We start from the raw sequence: 18,010 nt of genomic DNA, 5'->3' as shown, positions 1-18,010 counted from the left end.
AATATCTGACTTTAGAAATGGGTCTCATCACTTATTAAGTATCTCAAATGAATGTGTATATTTGAATAGACTTGGCTTCCACAGATGCAACAGTTACTATCACTAATCACAAGTGATCCCAAAGGTCATTATTGATTTGTGTATTTGCTGATGCGTATTTGCTGATGCAGAACTTTCACCTGTGTTCCTCGTGAGGCAGATGTTTGGAGATGTCATTCAGCTAAAGATTGAGTTTAGCGGACCATGCAGCATATTTATTTCAACACAGGTTACTTTGTGTGTAATGATCCTCTTGAACTGATAAAAAGAAAAAAAAACTTACTTTCTCTCTGAAAAATAGTCACCAAAATAAGAGAGAAAATATTGGAGATGTTGAAAAGTCACTAATGTGGTGGGAATATGTAAAAAGGAAAGTAAGCTTCCAGGGGAAATGGGATGCAGGAGAAACGTGGGGGACAAACACCTAAACATTTATAAATTTGAGATTTTGGAAGTCTAGAGAAGTTTCATGTCTCAACCTTTTTTTTCAGCTTTGATACCTGAAAATTAACAGTTTGGGGACAGGCGATTTTCTTTCCACGGGACTAGGCTAGGTAAGAAGCCGTAGAGGGCCTAAGATGTTATCGTGAAAGTTAAGGTATTTATCAATCTACCTTTCCTGTCTCATGCCCAAGAAGATTAGTTTTAGGAATATTGGCGGGTGTAACACTTAACACTACCTGAAATTGAATGAAATTATGCAGGATTATTCCCCCAGATATTCTTAAGGTACATACTTCTTTTAAAGTAGTGGTTCTCTAAGTATGGTCCCTGCCGCAGCAGCATCAGTATCGGCTGGGAATGTGTTAGAAGTGCAAATTATCAGGCCCTACCCCCAGAGCTACTTAGTCAGAAATTCTGGGATGGGGGAGAGCCACCAAATCTAAAATGGAATTTTACAAAAACCCTCTATGTGTTGCTGATGCATGCTGCATGTTGTCCTCGGACATCCTTAATAAATGTAGCTAAAAACTTAAAGGTGATGCTGGTCTAAGAAGAAGCCCTTTAAAATCCTAAATAAGTAAAGCGAAAGACTGGATGCTAAGCAAGAGGACAACTGAAGAAAATGGCCTGGACAGGGACCTGAATAACAGCTAAAAGAGCCTTCTGCAAGGGTAACAGGCAATGGGTGGAAGGAGTTGTTAGACTCTGGGTAGCACCTCGGGCAAAAGCGAGCCTCATGAGAGAGACACTCAAGCAGCAGCAGCAGCAGCGTGGTTGTTCACAGTGGTTATCATCATCATCAACATCAACACCACCACCATCACCATCACCATCACCATCATCACCATCATCATCTTATTGGGTGAGAACTCATGATCTCCAGACACTAGGCTAGGGGCTTACATAATCATGTAATTTAATCCTTACAATTCATTAAGGAGGGTTTAAAATTTTAATTTTATCTCTATTTTACATAGGACAAAACGGAGCCTTAGAGAAATCAAGTGGTTTACCCCCAAATTTATTTAAGTAGCAAGAAGGAAAACCGAGATTTGAAGCCTGCTTTCTTAACTGCAGGAATATCTCACAGCATCTTTGAGCTAAAGGTGGCCTCACCAATGGGCAAAGAAAAAGAATACAGTATTTATTTAATGACTAGTTAAGTGGGAGTTGCAGAAACCATGTATGGTGAGCCAGGAAGAACTTGAAAAATTCAAAAGACCCTTATATTCTGAAGGAAGGTGCTGTGGAATTGGAGGAAAGAAGAATGGCAGCATCTTTGATGTGGTGAAAACACGTAGAGTTGAGGCACAGAGTAGGAAGCAGTGTGAACAAGCAGCATGAAGGGGTGGACCAACTGACATAATCACGAAGTTGGCTGTCCTAAGGGGAAGCGAATCAGCCATCTGGCATGAAATATCAAATGCCAGAATCCATATAATTGTCCAAAAAATCCCCCTTCCTAACTCAGGCTTAAGGAGGAGACAACCTATCACCCTTTTTTTCTTTTAAAGCAATATGGTTAAAAAGAAAACACTATAATATCTTGAATCAAACAGATATGGGTTTGAAACTCTTTCCTAAGCCAACAGGCAGCCTTGGACACTCCTTATGATTTCTGAATTTCAAGCTTTTTCACATTTACAATAAAGTTATTAACACCCACTTAATAATAATATTATTAGAATCAAACGAAATAATGAATGAACAGTACCTGGTATTTTATAGGTCCTTCTCCATCCCTTAATATTTAGTTAAATTTAATAACTTAATATTAAGTTACATTTAAGTTAATTTCACTTGTGCTGACATGGTATGAAGGTATAAGCAGTATGATCTAACCTAGTTCTAGCTCTAACTCTAAAGACGGCTGTGTTTGTAGCTATAAAAGTGCTACATGCATAAGAAAACAGGAGGAAGGGCTTTGGGCATTTGGCGCTAAGAGCTCAGACAAATATAAATCTGGTAGTTCTTAAAAAGTCATAGCAAAAAAATTTCCATTCCAGTAGAAAGTGCTTCAAATTTGATTCCTGGTCTGCTTGGCTCCAAACTACTCCCTGAACTCTCTGTGTGATCTGTAGCCACTAACCTAAATCTAATTAACTTCTGTTTCCTCATCTAGAAACCAAGGAATGTAATACTCAGATTGCCCAGTGTTATTCAATATAGGACAATACACATTCTCTAGTAGCTTTCCAATAATATTAAAGCCTGTGAAGGTAAGGGGCCTTAAGTAAACTAGTTATCTCCCTTCCCTCTGCCATTAAATGAGATAGAACTTCTTTTGTTTTGAGGTGTGTGTGAATGTGTGTGTGTGTGTGTGTGCTTGTGTTTTGAGGGAGCTGATAAATTAATCCATTTACATATGTACACATCAGTAGTTATGTTTACACACTTAAATGGGCTGCCTGATATCCAAACCCTGGTGTCTCTTATTAAGAAACTCAAGTGCTCTCCACTAAACTACAAGGAAAGCATTCTATGCTTTGACTGTGATAGGAACTTTGCCAAGTCAGTAGACATGCCTTTTTTTGTGTGTGTGTGGTACGTGGGCCTCTCACTGTTGTGGCCTCTTCCGTTGCGGAGCAAAAGCTCCGGACGCACAGGCTCAGCGGCCATGGTTCACGGGACCAGTTGCTCTGCGGCATGTGGGATCTTCCCGGACCGGGGCACGAACCCGTGTCCCCTGCATCGGCAGGCTGACTCTCAACCACTGCGCCACCAGGGAAGCCCTAGACATGCCTTTTACAAGCAATAAAATGAAGCTGTCAGCCATTGCAAATGTACCAAGATAGCGCTCACATGACTAAACCGCCACTGCACCAGACAGTCTCTGATGTATTTTGCTCCAGTTTCCATTAGCAGAGAGGCTGCCTAAAATCATAATAAGGCCACAGACACCCTAAAATACACCACCAGACGTGGACCTGCCCACCATAAAGACAAGATCCAGCCTCATCCACCAGAACACAGGCACTAGTCCGCTCCACCAGGAAGCCTACACAACCCACTGAACCAACCTTAGCCACTGGGGACAGACACCGAAAACAACGGGAACTACAAACCTGCAGCCTGCGAAAAGGAGACCCCAAACACAGTAAGTTAAGCAAAATGAGAAGACAGAGAGACACACAGCAGATGAAGGAGCAAGGCAAAGACCCACCAGACCTAGCAAATGAAGAGGAAATTGGCAGTCGACCTGAAAAAGAATTCTGAGTAATGATAGTAAGGATGATCCGAAATCTTGGAAATAGAATGGAGAAAATACAAGAAACGTTTAACAAGGACCGAGAAGAACTAAAGAGCAAACAAACAGTTTCAATCTATTAATCAGAGGAGTTGGGAGAGCAATGATTTAAATGCTGCAATAATCAATTCCGTAACACATTAATAGAAGCTACAGTCAAACTTTGCCATACAACTGACTGCATTGGAATCTTGACAGGAGCCCTAGGGCCATGCCTAATTTGCATTAAATTTACATAAAATTGTAAATCAAGAATACATTAACACAGCCCTAATATTTGTTAGTGCTGAGATCCTTCCTGATAGATGCATTGAAACTGCTGGTAGTTTGACTCCACTTGCAATAAAATTGTACAGCTGATCAGCTTTGTTCTCATTCTGCTATTATGGGGAAAGGGACCCAAGAGAGCTATAGTTTGAGGGCTTGCATATGCCATTTAGGATTTTCATCCTGTAAAACCATGACTCAGATGTGCCCTTGGAAACCCCAATCTGGAAGCAGATTATCCCTGATGACTTTGCAGATCCCCATCACTGCACTTGCTCACAAATAACTTGCCATTAAATGGAGGTATAAACTACAAAGAAAGCTAGTCAGCTGAAAGGATGTCAAGGCCTCTGGAAATTTTTATTTTTCCAAATAACATTTACCATCATTAAAACAGATAATTAGTGATATTCTTTAGACTGAGGACAGATAAAAATCAAATCTTCAGCAAAAGCATCCAGTACCTAACAGTATAATAAGGTGCACTTCACATGGTTCTGAGCAGTCTGTGTGTTCTTGTGTCCCTGTGGACACAGCTGTGGCCTTTGCTGTGTGTTTTCACACTCAGGGCGAAAAGAAAATATTCTCACCAAGGATATTGGCTCACGGTGGCAAGACTTCTCTTTCTATATCCTCCTTAGTTCTCTCATTTGAAGTCTATCCTTTTGGAGAGAAAATACATACTGAAGTGCCGTAACGCATTTGGAAGTATTCTTTTATTTCAGAAAGGATTATTCGCGTATTTGTATGTTATGATTATTTTCTGCCTCACCTCTCCTTTACCACATTTTTCTTATTTTGTCTTACCTTGCACGATCAAGTAAACTTGGGAGGTCTTGGGCTCATGCTGTGTCTGCACTGAGCAAGTGTAGGAACCCTCATCGTAGACATCCACCTTCTGGATTCGGAGGCTGTATTCCAGAGAATGGCGTTTCTCCAGCTCAACCCGGGGGTCCAGAGACCACTTGTCGTGCCCAGCAAAAATGATGCCAGAACGGTTCAACCAGGCCACCTTCGAGTTCTTATCTTCTACAACACACCTGGTAAAGTAGAATAACAACATTAGAGCCTTAGCCATACACGGATCTGCATTCACTCTCCATGCAATTTGATTCAACAGGGCCAATCAAGAGAAATAACTATGTGCAGGATGAATCCTGGCTATGCCATTTCTTAGAGTCCTAAATACTGTCGCTATTTCTCCTTTAAGATCTAATTACCATCCAATGGATGGATGCCATTATATTATACCCAGTGTGGCAATAATCAGTACGAGTAATGCAGGAAAATAGAGTTAAACGGATATTGACTTCCCACTGGGTTATCTTCTTCTTGTCTAGGAGAAGGTCATTCTCACAGAACTCCATTTGTTTAAATAACTTTGAGAATTAGACAATTGATCATGTGGCATATGTACTCAGTTTGGAACTGCATTTATTCTTTCATTAGTATTTCCTAAAGGCTTATGTGATGGTAGATTCAAGTTATGCCCCACCATTGTAGGAATTAGACTGAATTTCAGAACTTGCTTCTGATCCTTCCAAGTTTGGAATGCCCACTCCCAGGAGTGAGAAGCGTGTGAGCAGGTCCAAGGGGAAGTAGATAGGAATTGTATCAAGAAAATCAAAGCTAGTATCATCTTGCCTAAGTCTGGTTCCATCTGCTGAGGGCAGTAGGTTGCCTGCTGGCAAGACAGCTTGCTACCAGCATTTCTAGCGCAATAGAATGAATTCAATCTTTTATGGTGGATGGAAAAACTAATTTTGTAGTTCTTATTCCAAGAAACATGAAGGAAAAAAATATTTATTTGAATAACTACTTATTTTAGAAACCTAAAAGGGTTTAATGGAGAAAACCATACTCCTTCAATTCTAGCAAGAATCTGGAAATGGAAAAATCAAGCAAAAAACTTCTCTTTGTATCCCTTTGGCAAGATTTATGTATGCCTCACGGGGAGATTATCTCAGACCCTGTTCACAGCTGCACAGCCAGCTGCTCAGTACTCTGGGGCATGAGGGATGGACAGAAGGAGCCAGGAGCATGACAACAGAACAATCAAAACTCCATGTTCCCCTGTATTTTCCAAACCAAGTCCAATCCAAGTTTCCTCTCAGGTCTAAACAGTCATGCATGCACAGGAAGTTGATGCATGATCCACGGGGCTGACCACTGTAAAGACATAGAGGCCAACTCATCTCTCTTAGAAGAAGGAGAAATGACGAATCTTTTAAAAATACCTCACCCATGGTACAAAAGGCCTTCTTATTCCATTATTTTTGGGCGAATTGCATATTTTAGTAAACATGAGAATTTTATTTAATTACTTGGGTGCCATGATATAAAGGTCTTTCTTTTCTTCTCCACCTATTTCTTTTCAAAAACATAGGTGGATTAAGGTATCGTTTAGTATCTCCAATATGTGTTTTTCTACCATGCAGATATTACTGAGATTAATTATGTTTGATAATTTAAAACTCCTCTAAATAGGAGGGCAAAGCTAACTTTACGGATGCTTGCGGCTTCTCTCCAGACTCAATTTTACTTTTCCTCTTCTATTCTTTGGTGGCATCATGTCTCTGTCCTTGGTGGTATCTGCGGCACTTCTCAACTTAGACCCAGTTATGAGTCAATTCATAGATTATTTGCTGTCTTCTTCTAGATCATAAATAAAGTTGTTGATGTAGGTCTCCTACGTTTTTCTTTTCTACTGAGAAAATGGAAATTTCTCTCCGTAAAAGCATTTTAAGTCTTCTATCACGTTTATCCTTGCATTTTTTTTACCATCTACACAGCACAACACAGCAGTAACTAGGTATGCTAGTGCACAGAGGTGAACCTTGAATGCTGGTTAGCCTGGAATAAGGCTCTAACATGTTCATCCTGAAAAAAATGTAATATATTTTACATAAATATAGCCTATATATCAAATAAAGAGAGATTTTGTCTTATTCATTATGGTACCTCTAAACACTAATCTGCTGTAAAATAGACCCTGGTAAATGCCTGTCACATAAACTAACAGTGTCATATATGCAGAAATAGGACATATGGTTACCTATATTCCACCTCCCGTCCCAACTCCTTACGGCATCCACTAATGAACTGGGCAAATTTCCTTATCAGTATAAGGTAGAGTTTCTAAGTTGAATCTTTAGGGTCTTTTGGACACTTTAGCAATTTTTGTCTCTGGAAAAGTTGTAATTATCACATAGATCATTATTCGGAGCTATTCTCTGAGAGAGTTCAGGACTATCTTATGTAAAGAAGCAATTGACTATTTCAGCAAAATTGTCAGACCCATAAAAATGCATGTACCAAAACAATACGTAATGTGGAAATTTTGCTGTGATAATCTACATGACATCTTATTTTACATTGTGTTTCATTCATATTTATTTTTTGTAATTTCTCTTTTACTTCCAAATAAGTGAAAGGTACCCTAGAATATATACATACACACATACAGTCACACTTTTTGCTAACTCAACACAATTAGCCAACTCCAAGCACCAGAGCACAATGTAGTATTTTTCAAAAGGAAACCATTCCTCCAGATATTTAAAGGCTCTTTTTTAAAGTAGTTAATAGTTCAGAGTATAAACTATATAAACTAGAAAATAATCTTTCTACAACATGGCTAGAACATTCATACTGAGCAAAAAGTCTCAAAATTTCAGAATTACTTTAACGTTAAAAATGTTTAAATCTTGATTTAAGGTGGCAACTATTTTAAACCATAAGAAGTGCACATAAGAAAAAAGATGGTCAAAGTATAGTCTCAATTACACAAAAGTGTAGCACTTTTGTTTGTTAAATGAAAACAACCAGTCATATAGGGTAGTCACAGCTGCCTAGGTATTCAAAAATGAGGAAATGATGACTAAAGGCAGACCCAGGTTCCAGCATGCACTGACTGGCCCATAAGCATCAGGAGCTTGCATCTAGAAGGTAAGCGGCTTAAACGCGCATTAGGCATGCCTGTGGAGTCGATGAGAATTCTCATGCCCCACCATCGTAACACGGTAATGAATTATCCCTCACCCACAACGCTGCTTCAGTACCAGACATTCTAGTTCAAAACTAAATACCTAGTGACTTTATCTTCAAGGTCAGCTTTGGCCAAAGCAGGGAAAGGATAAAGAGATACATTTTTAAAATCTGTATTGTTATGTGTTGTTTGGATTTAACAGAATCCCGAGCTTTCCTTCAGGAGCACAGGGTAGGCAAATCATTCCAGGATTTAGAAAGGACTACACGGTAAAGAGAGTCGGTGTTGGTGCCAAGAGGAGAGGGCAGAGAATGACCGTCCACTCTAGGTGGGATTTCTGGCAGGCAGCTGAGGACATGGGGATATAATACAAAGTGTCACCTCTCCAGGAAATCTCCTCTGATTAGTGTCCCATCCTTTTACTTGGCTCCTTCTTATGAGCCCCTTGTACTCCACACTGAATCAGTTATCTGTACTTATCTTTCCTCATAAGTTTATTAGTGAGAGTGACCCTCAAAAATTCACCTATGGAACCTTAATGGGGCCAACAGCATAACCCACCGTGTTCACAGTAGGCACTCGCTGAAATGTGGAATAAATCAACTGAATTTAACAAACTACTATTAGATCAATTATCAAATATTTGTTAATTATCTAATAGGTGCAGGATAGGTGATAACCGTTTTAACTTTTCTTAAGTAATGATTAAAATTATAAGACACATAAGGAAGATTTAAAGACAATTATTGAGTGTGACATTAACATGAAATCAAAGGAGAGAAAAAATTCTTCCCAGTGAAGAAAGATTATTCCTGGGAATTAATCTATATCACACATGAAAAACAGTGAAAAGACGTGTAAAGCACTAGATAAACATTTAGTGAGTTGCCCACTTTAATCATGAACCCACAAATATCAGGTGGGTTACTTACCTTAACCATGAAGCTATGATTTTTCTTTAAAAATCAGCTTTAAAAACATAACAGGAAAGTCAAGCAAACAGACTTCTAACTTCCCTGTTCAGTATATCTGAATCCATAAAACGGTCACAAAAAATCAATGCACCCATAAACATCCCAAGCATCGGATCTCAGTGAGTACTTTACACCAAGTATATTATGCACACTTATACAAATATGTACATTGACAATTCCACTCATACTGCATTAAGTCTGGGGATTATGCTTCCAGAATGGTTAATATAATTGAAGGCTTAAAAGAAATGCTAAATTTGGTGTGTACCAATAGATAGCTTAATCGCATACTTACTGACAGCGCATCCTTGATGTAAGTGATACACAGCTAACAGATATTAATCCTGTTCAACTGCTACTAGATACATCTCATTTTTTTTTTGCGGCGCGCGGGCCTCTCACTGTTGCGGCCTCTCCCGTTGCGGAGCACAGGCTCCGGACGCGCAGGCTCAGCGGCCATGGCTCACGGGCCCAGCTGCTCCGCGGCACGTGGGATCTTCCCGGACCGGGGCACGAGCCCGTGTCCCCTGCATCGGCAGGCGGACTCTCAACCACTGCGCCACCAGGGAAGCCCCACATCTCATTTTTAACAAGCATTACTGGCTGCTAAAAATGGAACAAGTTAGTATTAGAATTTATCCAAACTTTCCTCTGCTTCTTAAGAGTATAATCTGGTATTTATTCACGAATAACAAATAAATACATTTTGCTTAGTTTCTCACCAGCTATCTATCTTCATACTTTTTAATTATAAGGACTGGGGAAAGTGTAACTGGATGCGTGAGAGATTTGTTTCTTCAATTAAGAAAGAACAGTTAGATGACTGGTGTCTCAACTGGGGGCAATCTGTACTTCCAGATGCTATTTGGCAATATCTGAAGACATTTTTTGAATGTCACAACTGGAAATGGGAGGTTGCTACTGGCATCTGGTGGGTAGAGGCCAAGGATGCTGCTAAACATCCTACAATGCAAAGGACAGCCCAACAACAAAGACATATCCCATTTAAAATGTTGGCAGGTTTGAAGTTGAAAACCCCGAGTGAGACCTTGGTCTCTTGGTTTAAGTATCTGGAAGCACATGTCAAACATCTACAGTGAAATACTGTTTTTTCATAAGCATATGTTTCTTAATTTATAAGCACTCAATTGCCACCAGCAAAGCCCTTGAATTATAAGTTCATGACACAGACACTGCAATGAAGTCTACTGGTACCCTGTCTGTAAGTTAGTAGTTAATGAATCATGCCCCTTTGTTGTGTTTTAGAATCTGAATTATATAACACTATACTCTTGTACATTGTTAATAGTACAGGAGAAAGCTATAACTTACTTCCTTCCTAAATTAATGCTGGAGAAATCATTTAACCTTAGTGTTCTGGGTTTTTTCCCCATGTATAAAAATGGGTGAGTAATACTTAGGACAGGTAAGGGACAAACAACTCAGTTGGGGCAAATTTGACTTTTTAAGGAAATAATTAGCCTTTATTCATAGAAAAGCTATTTTTTTAAATTAACTTTTACTATTTCTTTCACATTTGTGATTCTCTCTCTTTTGTAAGATGTGGATTGATTCAAGATATGGATGGGAAGGAAGTCTTCAGGAGTGTGTTGACCCGTTATTTTGAGGCTTTTTGCTTTATAACTTTAACCCTACAAATAAAACCCTTAGTGAATCAACAAAACTAACATAGACTCATTTCCCTCTAGAAGGAAAGACACTTGATCTGGAAATTAATGCGGTGCATTCCCGGCATTAAAGCGTGGCATCAGGAAACGTTCTAAGCAGAGGATGCAGTAAATAATCAGAAATATCCCAAATTCTCCTGAGTCAAAAGTCGTTAGTCTGACTTAATCATATTATTTTAAGTATAATTAAGTCTAGCAACACATATGCAAACACATTAAAAAACACCAAATTAGTTAAAAGCCAAATTTAAAGAATTTTGAATCATCAAACATTTTGGATCGTTTCTCCTTTATTACCATGTTCTAAGATTAAACTCAGAAAGAAATAAGAGAATTGTGGGGCTTCACTGCTGACCCTCAGGCACTCCTGCTTCCCTTTCCTGCAAGCAGAAGTTTCAGTGTTCTAGCTGCCTTGATCCCATCTCTACTTCTTTTCAGACTTGACTTCTGGCTTTGACCATTGCCTGTTCTCTTGGCCTCGTTCTCTTAGCCCTGTGCATGTCTGCTCTCTTAAACTTCTTTAGGTAGAAACTGATCCTAGGTTCATGATGGTTTATTTTCCTAGATTCATCCTGAATTTTAGTCCAATTAACACCATTTAACAATGAAAGCATCTATATGATAGGATAATCTCCCCCACCATCGGTCCTTTGTATACATTCATGTACAAGCCCCTGATGCACACGTATATATGTACACACAGTAGTGATGGATGTTCAAAAAGGCGAGAACACAGAGGTAGTAAGGCACAGGAATCCGATTCATGGGAATCTATTGCTGGTCACTATGATTCCGTAATCTGCATAGTATTGATGGCATGTTAGGGTAAAAGACATACACTGTTTAGTTCCTGAAGGTAACTGACTTTGGTTCTGACCTTCAGTCTATTTCCTGTTGGAAAACAGGTAAGTCATTTAGTCTTTCTGTATCTTAGTTTTTTCATAAATAAAATGAGGCTAATGATACTTTCCCCATCCTCTCAGAACAAATCTTAGCATAGTTCTATGAATAAAATGACGTGATGTACATTGAAACATTTCATAAGATGTAAAACAATATCTATGCTTATACCCTCCCATGGTAGAATATGGTAGATAAAAAGGAAATAGTCATATACAGGGATGGCTATAAGGAAAATAGTGATTTATTCAAATTATTCAAAAACTTTATCTCTGTATAGAATGACATCCACTAAATATGTATCAGATCAACCATGTATTTCTTTAAATTCTCAATTTGCATTAGTTATTTGCATGTGCTATACGGACAAAGCACCCTTTCTGAGACCGGGTTACTACCTGTTAGAATAATTCATCATCTATACGAGCAAAAAAACCAAAAACCAAAAAATCCACAGTGGCAAACAGTAAAGCCAGGACAGTCTGTGTCATTCGTGGAATAAAAAGTACTCCCTAGGGCTTCCCTGATGGCACAGTGGTTGAGAGTCCACCTGCCGATGCAGGGGACACGGGTTCGTGCCCCGGTCCAGGAAGATCCCACATGCCGCGGAGCGGCTGGGCCCGTGAGCCATGGGCACTGAGCCTGCGCGTCCGGAGCCTGTGCTCCACAACGGGAGAGGCCACAACAGTGAGAGGCCCGCGTACTGCAAAAAAAAAAAAAAAAAAAAGTACTCCCCAGACAGGCTTTTTGTCTCTTATTATCACTAGGGAGCACCTTGTCCAGCTATATATGCATTCTCATATATGCATATGTATGATGTATGTATTACTGTATTTTCAGGTTCATATTCTTGAAGGAGCATAAACACATATTCCATGCAGATGGTGCAGGTGAGGAGAGGGGCAAGTAGAGGAGAAGCAGAACTACCAAATTAAGAGTTAAGTACATCTCAAAGGTCAATTCTAGGACAATCTGTGCTCTGGTTGCCACATCAACTGTATCATCTCTACATTTACAAAGAAAAGAGAAAGACAAAAATTCTAAAAGGAAAATTTGAAACTGGGACCAGGAGAAAACTGATTTCTAGCCCAGTCACAGCTGGAGTTCCGATCAGTCCCAGGAGTATTTATAAGAGGTTGGAAACGGCTCTTCTAGGTTCTTTTGAAGAGTCTTGGTCCCTTTAGAAAATAACTCAACACCCTAATCACACCATAACTCAAGATTCCTCATTTTCTTGTCAGTGGTGGGGTGGAAAAGCCATGAATTCTGCAGTTTAATAGCTTTAGGCAAGTTGCTTAGCGAGAAATGTAGCATGGTGGGTGGTTACAAGTTTAGGCTGAGAAGCCAGTTTCCTGCTCTGCATTCTAGCTCCATCACATACTTGCTCTGTGATCTTGGGACACTTGCTTAACCTCTCTGGGCCTGGGTTTTCTCATCTGCAAAACGAAAACTTCCTTTTCATTCAACTACCCAGTTGTAATGTTTAAATGGGTTAATTTTAAACATATAGAGCAGGGCCTGGCCCTAAGTGGGTCCACAATTACTGAAGAGCTTCAGTGTTTTTCTTCAGCAAAACAGGAATAATTACTACTTATCATATGATTGTGATTATTAAACAGGCTAAAGTATTAGGAGTACCCAGTGAGCTTTGGAAGAGCCTAATAAATTTTTGTGCCCATTACTTTTCATAATTTGAATCTTGGACATTTGTTCTGTAAAAATCCCATTTGGGGGCTAAATTCAGCAATCTCCAGATATTGTTGTCTAATTCAATTTCTTGTTTAATAACAGGTATGTCAAGGGAAACCACCTTTTACGGGCCTAGGTTCTCTTGTGTCTGGTCCCTCTGGGCAATAGGTGGTGCTCTAAAGCCCATAACAATTGAAAGCAGGATAGTGATGCAGCATTCACAGTGCAGCCATGTAAACTGCAGCTCTAATGCCATCTCCGGAACATTCTTAGAGCATTTGTGGCATACATGTGCCTAGGGAGCTCAGGTCTTAAATGCCTCGCCACTCGTGATCAGACAGAACCCACACTCTCTATTCAGGGTAGCCTGGACAGAGGACAACAGCGGGTCCCTGCTATACTTTGTGATCTGCTAAGATCTGTTGGGAAGAATCTGGGTTCCTCCTAGATTAGATGAAGCATACTCTATGCTAGGTGGACCCCCAGTTGCAAGAACAAGGCTCATTCCTCCTTCTCAGTGCCTGAATGGTAGTTATACTCTCACTGAAGTAGCAAGAATCTACACCCCTTTGCTCTCCTTTGAACTGGGGATTCTCCTCTTTCCTCCCCACTTGGTTGAGTGAGGATGAGAAGTAATTTGAACGCTTGCTTTTGTTTCGATTCTTGCTATGAGTCTCTGTTCTCTGTGAAAAATCTTTCTCATTTAGGAGAAAAACCTGCCTTTAAGTTGCACCTTTGAAAGAATAAAATTAGTCTTGGGATCCTGGCTCCGATTTCTAGTTAAAAATTTCATTTACTATGCAATTAAAAACAACTCCACAGCTATTTAAAGAAAATGTTGTTGCCTTCTGAGTCATTACAAAGTAAATATAAAAAATATGCTAAGTTCTCGAAGGAAAAAAATGTGCTTTGTACCACAAAGGGTTTACTCTTTGTCTCACTCCATCAGTAAGGAGAAATAAAAGTGCTTACAATAAATTATAATGCACTTAGGATGAACATTCTGGTGTATGAGGCATGGATGGCTATAAAGTCAGGAGACTATTTTGCAGAAGTCTCATTTGAAAAGCCAGCCCCTTACTTTATAGCCTTACTATATACAGAATTACGTAAACATTATCATTGGAGCAGAATCAAGTTATAATACGACTCACCATTACATGCATTTAGACATAATTTGGATCAAATTTATGCCTTCTAAGATATGACAATTGATAGATATGGCATGTATGATAACTAACAGAGTTAACATAAAGTAAGTATGTAAGTAAATAAACAAGACAATGAGACTGTGTATCAGAACTACCATTAGAAAAGGGCTCTGCTGTCTACATTGCTTTTATGGTAGAGGTAGACATAAAAGAAATAAAGGCAGATAAATATAAGGAACAAAACAGGTCTTAATTTTTTTTTTTTTTTCGGTACGCGGGCCTCTCACTGTTGTGGCCTCTCCCGTTGCGGAACACAGGCTCCGGACGCGCAGGCTCAGCGGCCATGGCTCACGGGCCCAGCCACCCCGCGGCATGCGGGATCCTCCCGGACCGGGACACGAACCCGCATCCCCCGCATCGGCAGGCGTACTCCCAACCACTGCGCCACCAGGGAAGCCCCTTAATTTTTTTAAATGTACTTTGTGGATTCAAATGTGAAATAGGAGACTTTAGCAGCTGCAAGTTGAAGGAGCACATATTATCAAACAGATCCATCTCAGGTGAAGGAAATGTAGTAGTCCGCTCCCCTGGCTGACAAGAAGCTGATGGATCATTGACGAATGCTTATAAATCACAAGGACAGTTCTCACATGGAGAATTATAATCATAGGGATTTTTCTGACTTCCATGTTTGCTTTTTCCATCACCCACTTTCCACCCCACCTCACCTCTATGTTTCCTGTCTCCAAACTTATTTTTTTCTCCAGCACATTCTTCCAAAGGACAGAGGAGGACTTCACCCTTGTGTGACAAACTGTTTTTGTGGTTTTTCTTCTTTCCCTAGCCCTCATTTTTTCCCCTCATATAAACCTATCCTTGAAGGCCTGCTTCTCCTTGAACAACAATCAGAACATGAATGGGACTTGGAATCAGGTGATGAGAAAGAGTTTCAGAAGTTAGCAAGAGAACCAGCATGAAGGCAAGAGCTGATGAGTTGGAGGTGAAAGCTAACCTGGGAGAAGTCTTGGAAGGAGCTCAGCCTACTCAAACTGGAGAATGGTATCTGCAACTACAATCCCCAGCCTAATAAAGCACTGACCCTGGGAGGGAAGTAAAGGTGAGCAGAAGTAACCAGTGTCTGGACTTGGGGGAGAGAAAAAGCCAAAGGCCATCACCTCCTGTGCTACTAAATTCACTGTGTAACTTAACTGAAATTTCACAGCCAGCCTGAGTTAAAGAGATGCTACAAGGTGAAGGTCACGTTCTGAGTTCTAGAAAGACCCCTGTGATTCAAAATCACCATCTTTTTAGCCTCAGAGCATTTGTATTCCATTTTCCCACCGTCTCTGTCCCTGGGGCACTCTAGCTTTGAGACTGTATTATAGAAGAAGCATTTTCTCTCACAGTGACTCTCAAAAAATGGCTGTTAAATGAAAAGACAGGCAGAGAAAGGGAAAGAGCTAAATCTAATAAAGCATTGTTTTGAAATAGTTCCTTTATTTCTTCTGGATTACTTATCACCCTTTATGGTCAAAACCTTTCGACACGGCACCAGGAACTCTGTTGAAATCTCTGTATGTGCTCAGGAACCTGAACTGAATAGCAGCAAGGATTATGTTGACTAATTAATAGTTAACATAATGTTGATATCAATTATGTTGATATTAATCATAATGTTGATATCAATAGTCGATATTACATTGATGAATAGCCACTCTCCTTCACGGACACATCACCTTCATGTGGCTCTATCAAGACCACTTTCAGAATGACATTGTTAATCCAGTAATTGCCACATGCAATGGATTTACTTTAAGGATTTCTTCTCATTTTGCTTAACCTACTGTGTTTGGGGGTCTCCTTTTTGCAGGCTGCAGGTTTGTAGTTTCTGTTGTTTTTGGTGTCTGTCCCAGTGGCTAAGACTGGTTCAGTGGGTTGTGTAGGCTTCCTGGTGGAGGGGACTAGTGCCTGTGTTCTGGTGCATGAGGCTGGCTCTTGTCTTTCTGGTGGGCAGGTCCACGTCTGGTGGTGTGTTTTGGGGTGTCTGTGGCCTTATTATGATTTTAGACGGCCTCTCTGCTAATGGATGGGACTGTGTTCCTGTCTTGCTAGTTGTTTGGCATAGGGTGTCCAGCACTGTAGCATGCTGGTCACTGAGTGGAGCTGGGTCTTGGCGTTGAGATGGAGATCTCTGGGAGATTTTTGTCATTTGATATTACGTGGAGCTGGGAGGTCTCTTGTGGACCAGTGTCCTGAACTTGGCTCTCCCACCTCACTGGCACAGCCCTGATGCCTGGCTGGAGCTGCAAGAGCATGTCCTCCACACGGCTCCAAATAAAATGGAGAAAAGAAAGAAAGAAAGAAAGAAGAAGATAAAATAATATAAAGTAAAATAAAGTTATTAAAATAAAAAATAATTATTAAGAAAAAAAAATTTTTAAGTAGTAAAGGAAAAATACAAAAACGGAGAGACAGAACCCTAGGACAAATTGTAAAAGCAAAGCTATAGAGACAAAATCACACACAGAAGCATAAACATACACACTCACAAAAAGAGAAAAAGGAAAATAAAAATATATATCGTTGCTCCCAAAGTCCACCTCCTCAATTTGGGATGATTCGTTGTCTATTCAGGTATTCCACAGATGCAGGGTACGTCAGGTTGATTGTGGTGATTTAATCCACTGCTCCTGAGGCTGCTGGGCAAATTTCCCTTTCTCTTCTTTGTTCGCACAGCCCCCGGGTTTCAGCTTTGGATTTGGCCCCGCCTTTGCATGTAGGTCACCTGAGGGTATCTGTTCTTCGCTCAGACAGGACGGGGTTAAAAGAACAGCTGATTCGGGGGCTCTGGTTCACTCAGGCCGGGGGGAGGGAGGGGCACGGAGTGCTGGGCGAGCCTGCGGTGGCAGAGGCCGGCGGGACGTTGCACCAGCCTGAGGCCCGCCGTGCGTTCTCCTGGGGAAGTTGTCCCTGGATCACGGGACCCTGGCAGTGGCAGGCTGCACAGCCTCCCCGGAGGGAAAGTGTGGAGAGCGACCTGTGCTTGCACACAGGGTTCTTGGTGGCTGCAGCAGCAGCCTTAGCGTCCCATGCCTGTCTCTGGGGTCCGCACTGATAGCCGCAGCTCGCGCTCATCTCTGGAGCTCATTTAGAAAAAATCTCTTGCCTCTTCGGCAGCTCTTCCTCCAGATTGAAATTTTAAATGGCATACTCAGCTGCTCCACATAGATTAACTGAAGGCACCTCAAATACAGCATATTTTCAGTTGAAACTCATTATCTCCTATCATACTTTTGTCCTCCTTCCAAATTCCCAATCTTAGTTAACAGAATCATAATCCACTTATGATTATGTAGTTAGTAGCCACAGACTATCCTTGTTTCTTTCTTTCTCCTTTAGGTCATTTTTGTAATCAAGTATTATTTTTACATTTTTTCCCCTGAGATCAGCCTCTACTCTCCATCCTCACTGCCACTACTCTTGCCTGGGACCTTTTCATCTGTTGTCAATATCACTTCCTACTGGCATTCTAGCCTCCAGTATTGTATCTCTTACCTAGGACTATACCATTCATCCTTCATACAGAACAGAACATACATAAAGTTGATCATGTTTAAATGCAC

General features: G+C 40.5%; 1 protein-coding gene across 2 annotated transcripts in view; it reads right to left on the bottom strand.

Moving 5' to 3' along the window:
- The window catches only part of LSAMP (limbic system associated membrane protein), a 647,085-nt gene that overhangs the window by 289,721 nt on the left and 339,354 nt on the right, over positions 1 to 18,010 (bottom strand). For both annotated transcript variants that reach the window (XM_032631422.1, XM_032631424.1), the window contains exon 2: positions 4,805 to 5,037. In XM_032631422.1, coding sequence (XP_032487313.1) covers positions 4,805 to 5,037 — 233 coding nt within the window. The remainder of the gene's footprint in view (positions 1 to 4,804; positions 5,038 to 18,010) is intronic.

Source organism: Phocoena sinus, chromosome 4 (assembly GCF_008692025.1).
Source record: "Phocoena sinus isolate mPhoSin1 chromosome 4, mPhoSin1.pri, whole genome shotgun sequence".
Classification (NCBI taxonomy): Eukaryota; Metazoa; Chordata; class Mammalia; order Artiodactyla; family Phocoenidae; genus Phocoena; species Phocoena sinus.
The sequence above is the reverse complement of the archived record's forward strand: the minus strand, read 5'-3'. Positions and strand labels throughout refer to the sequence as shown.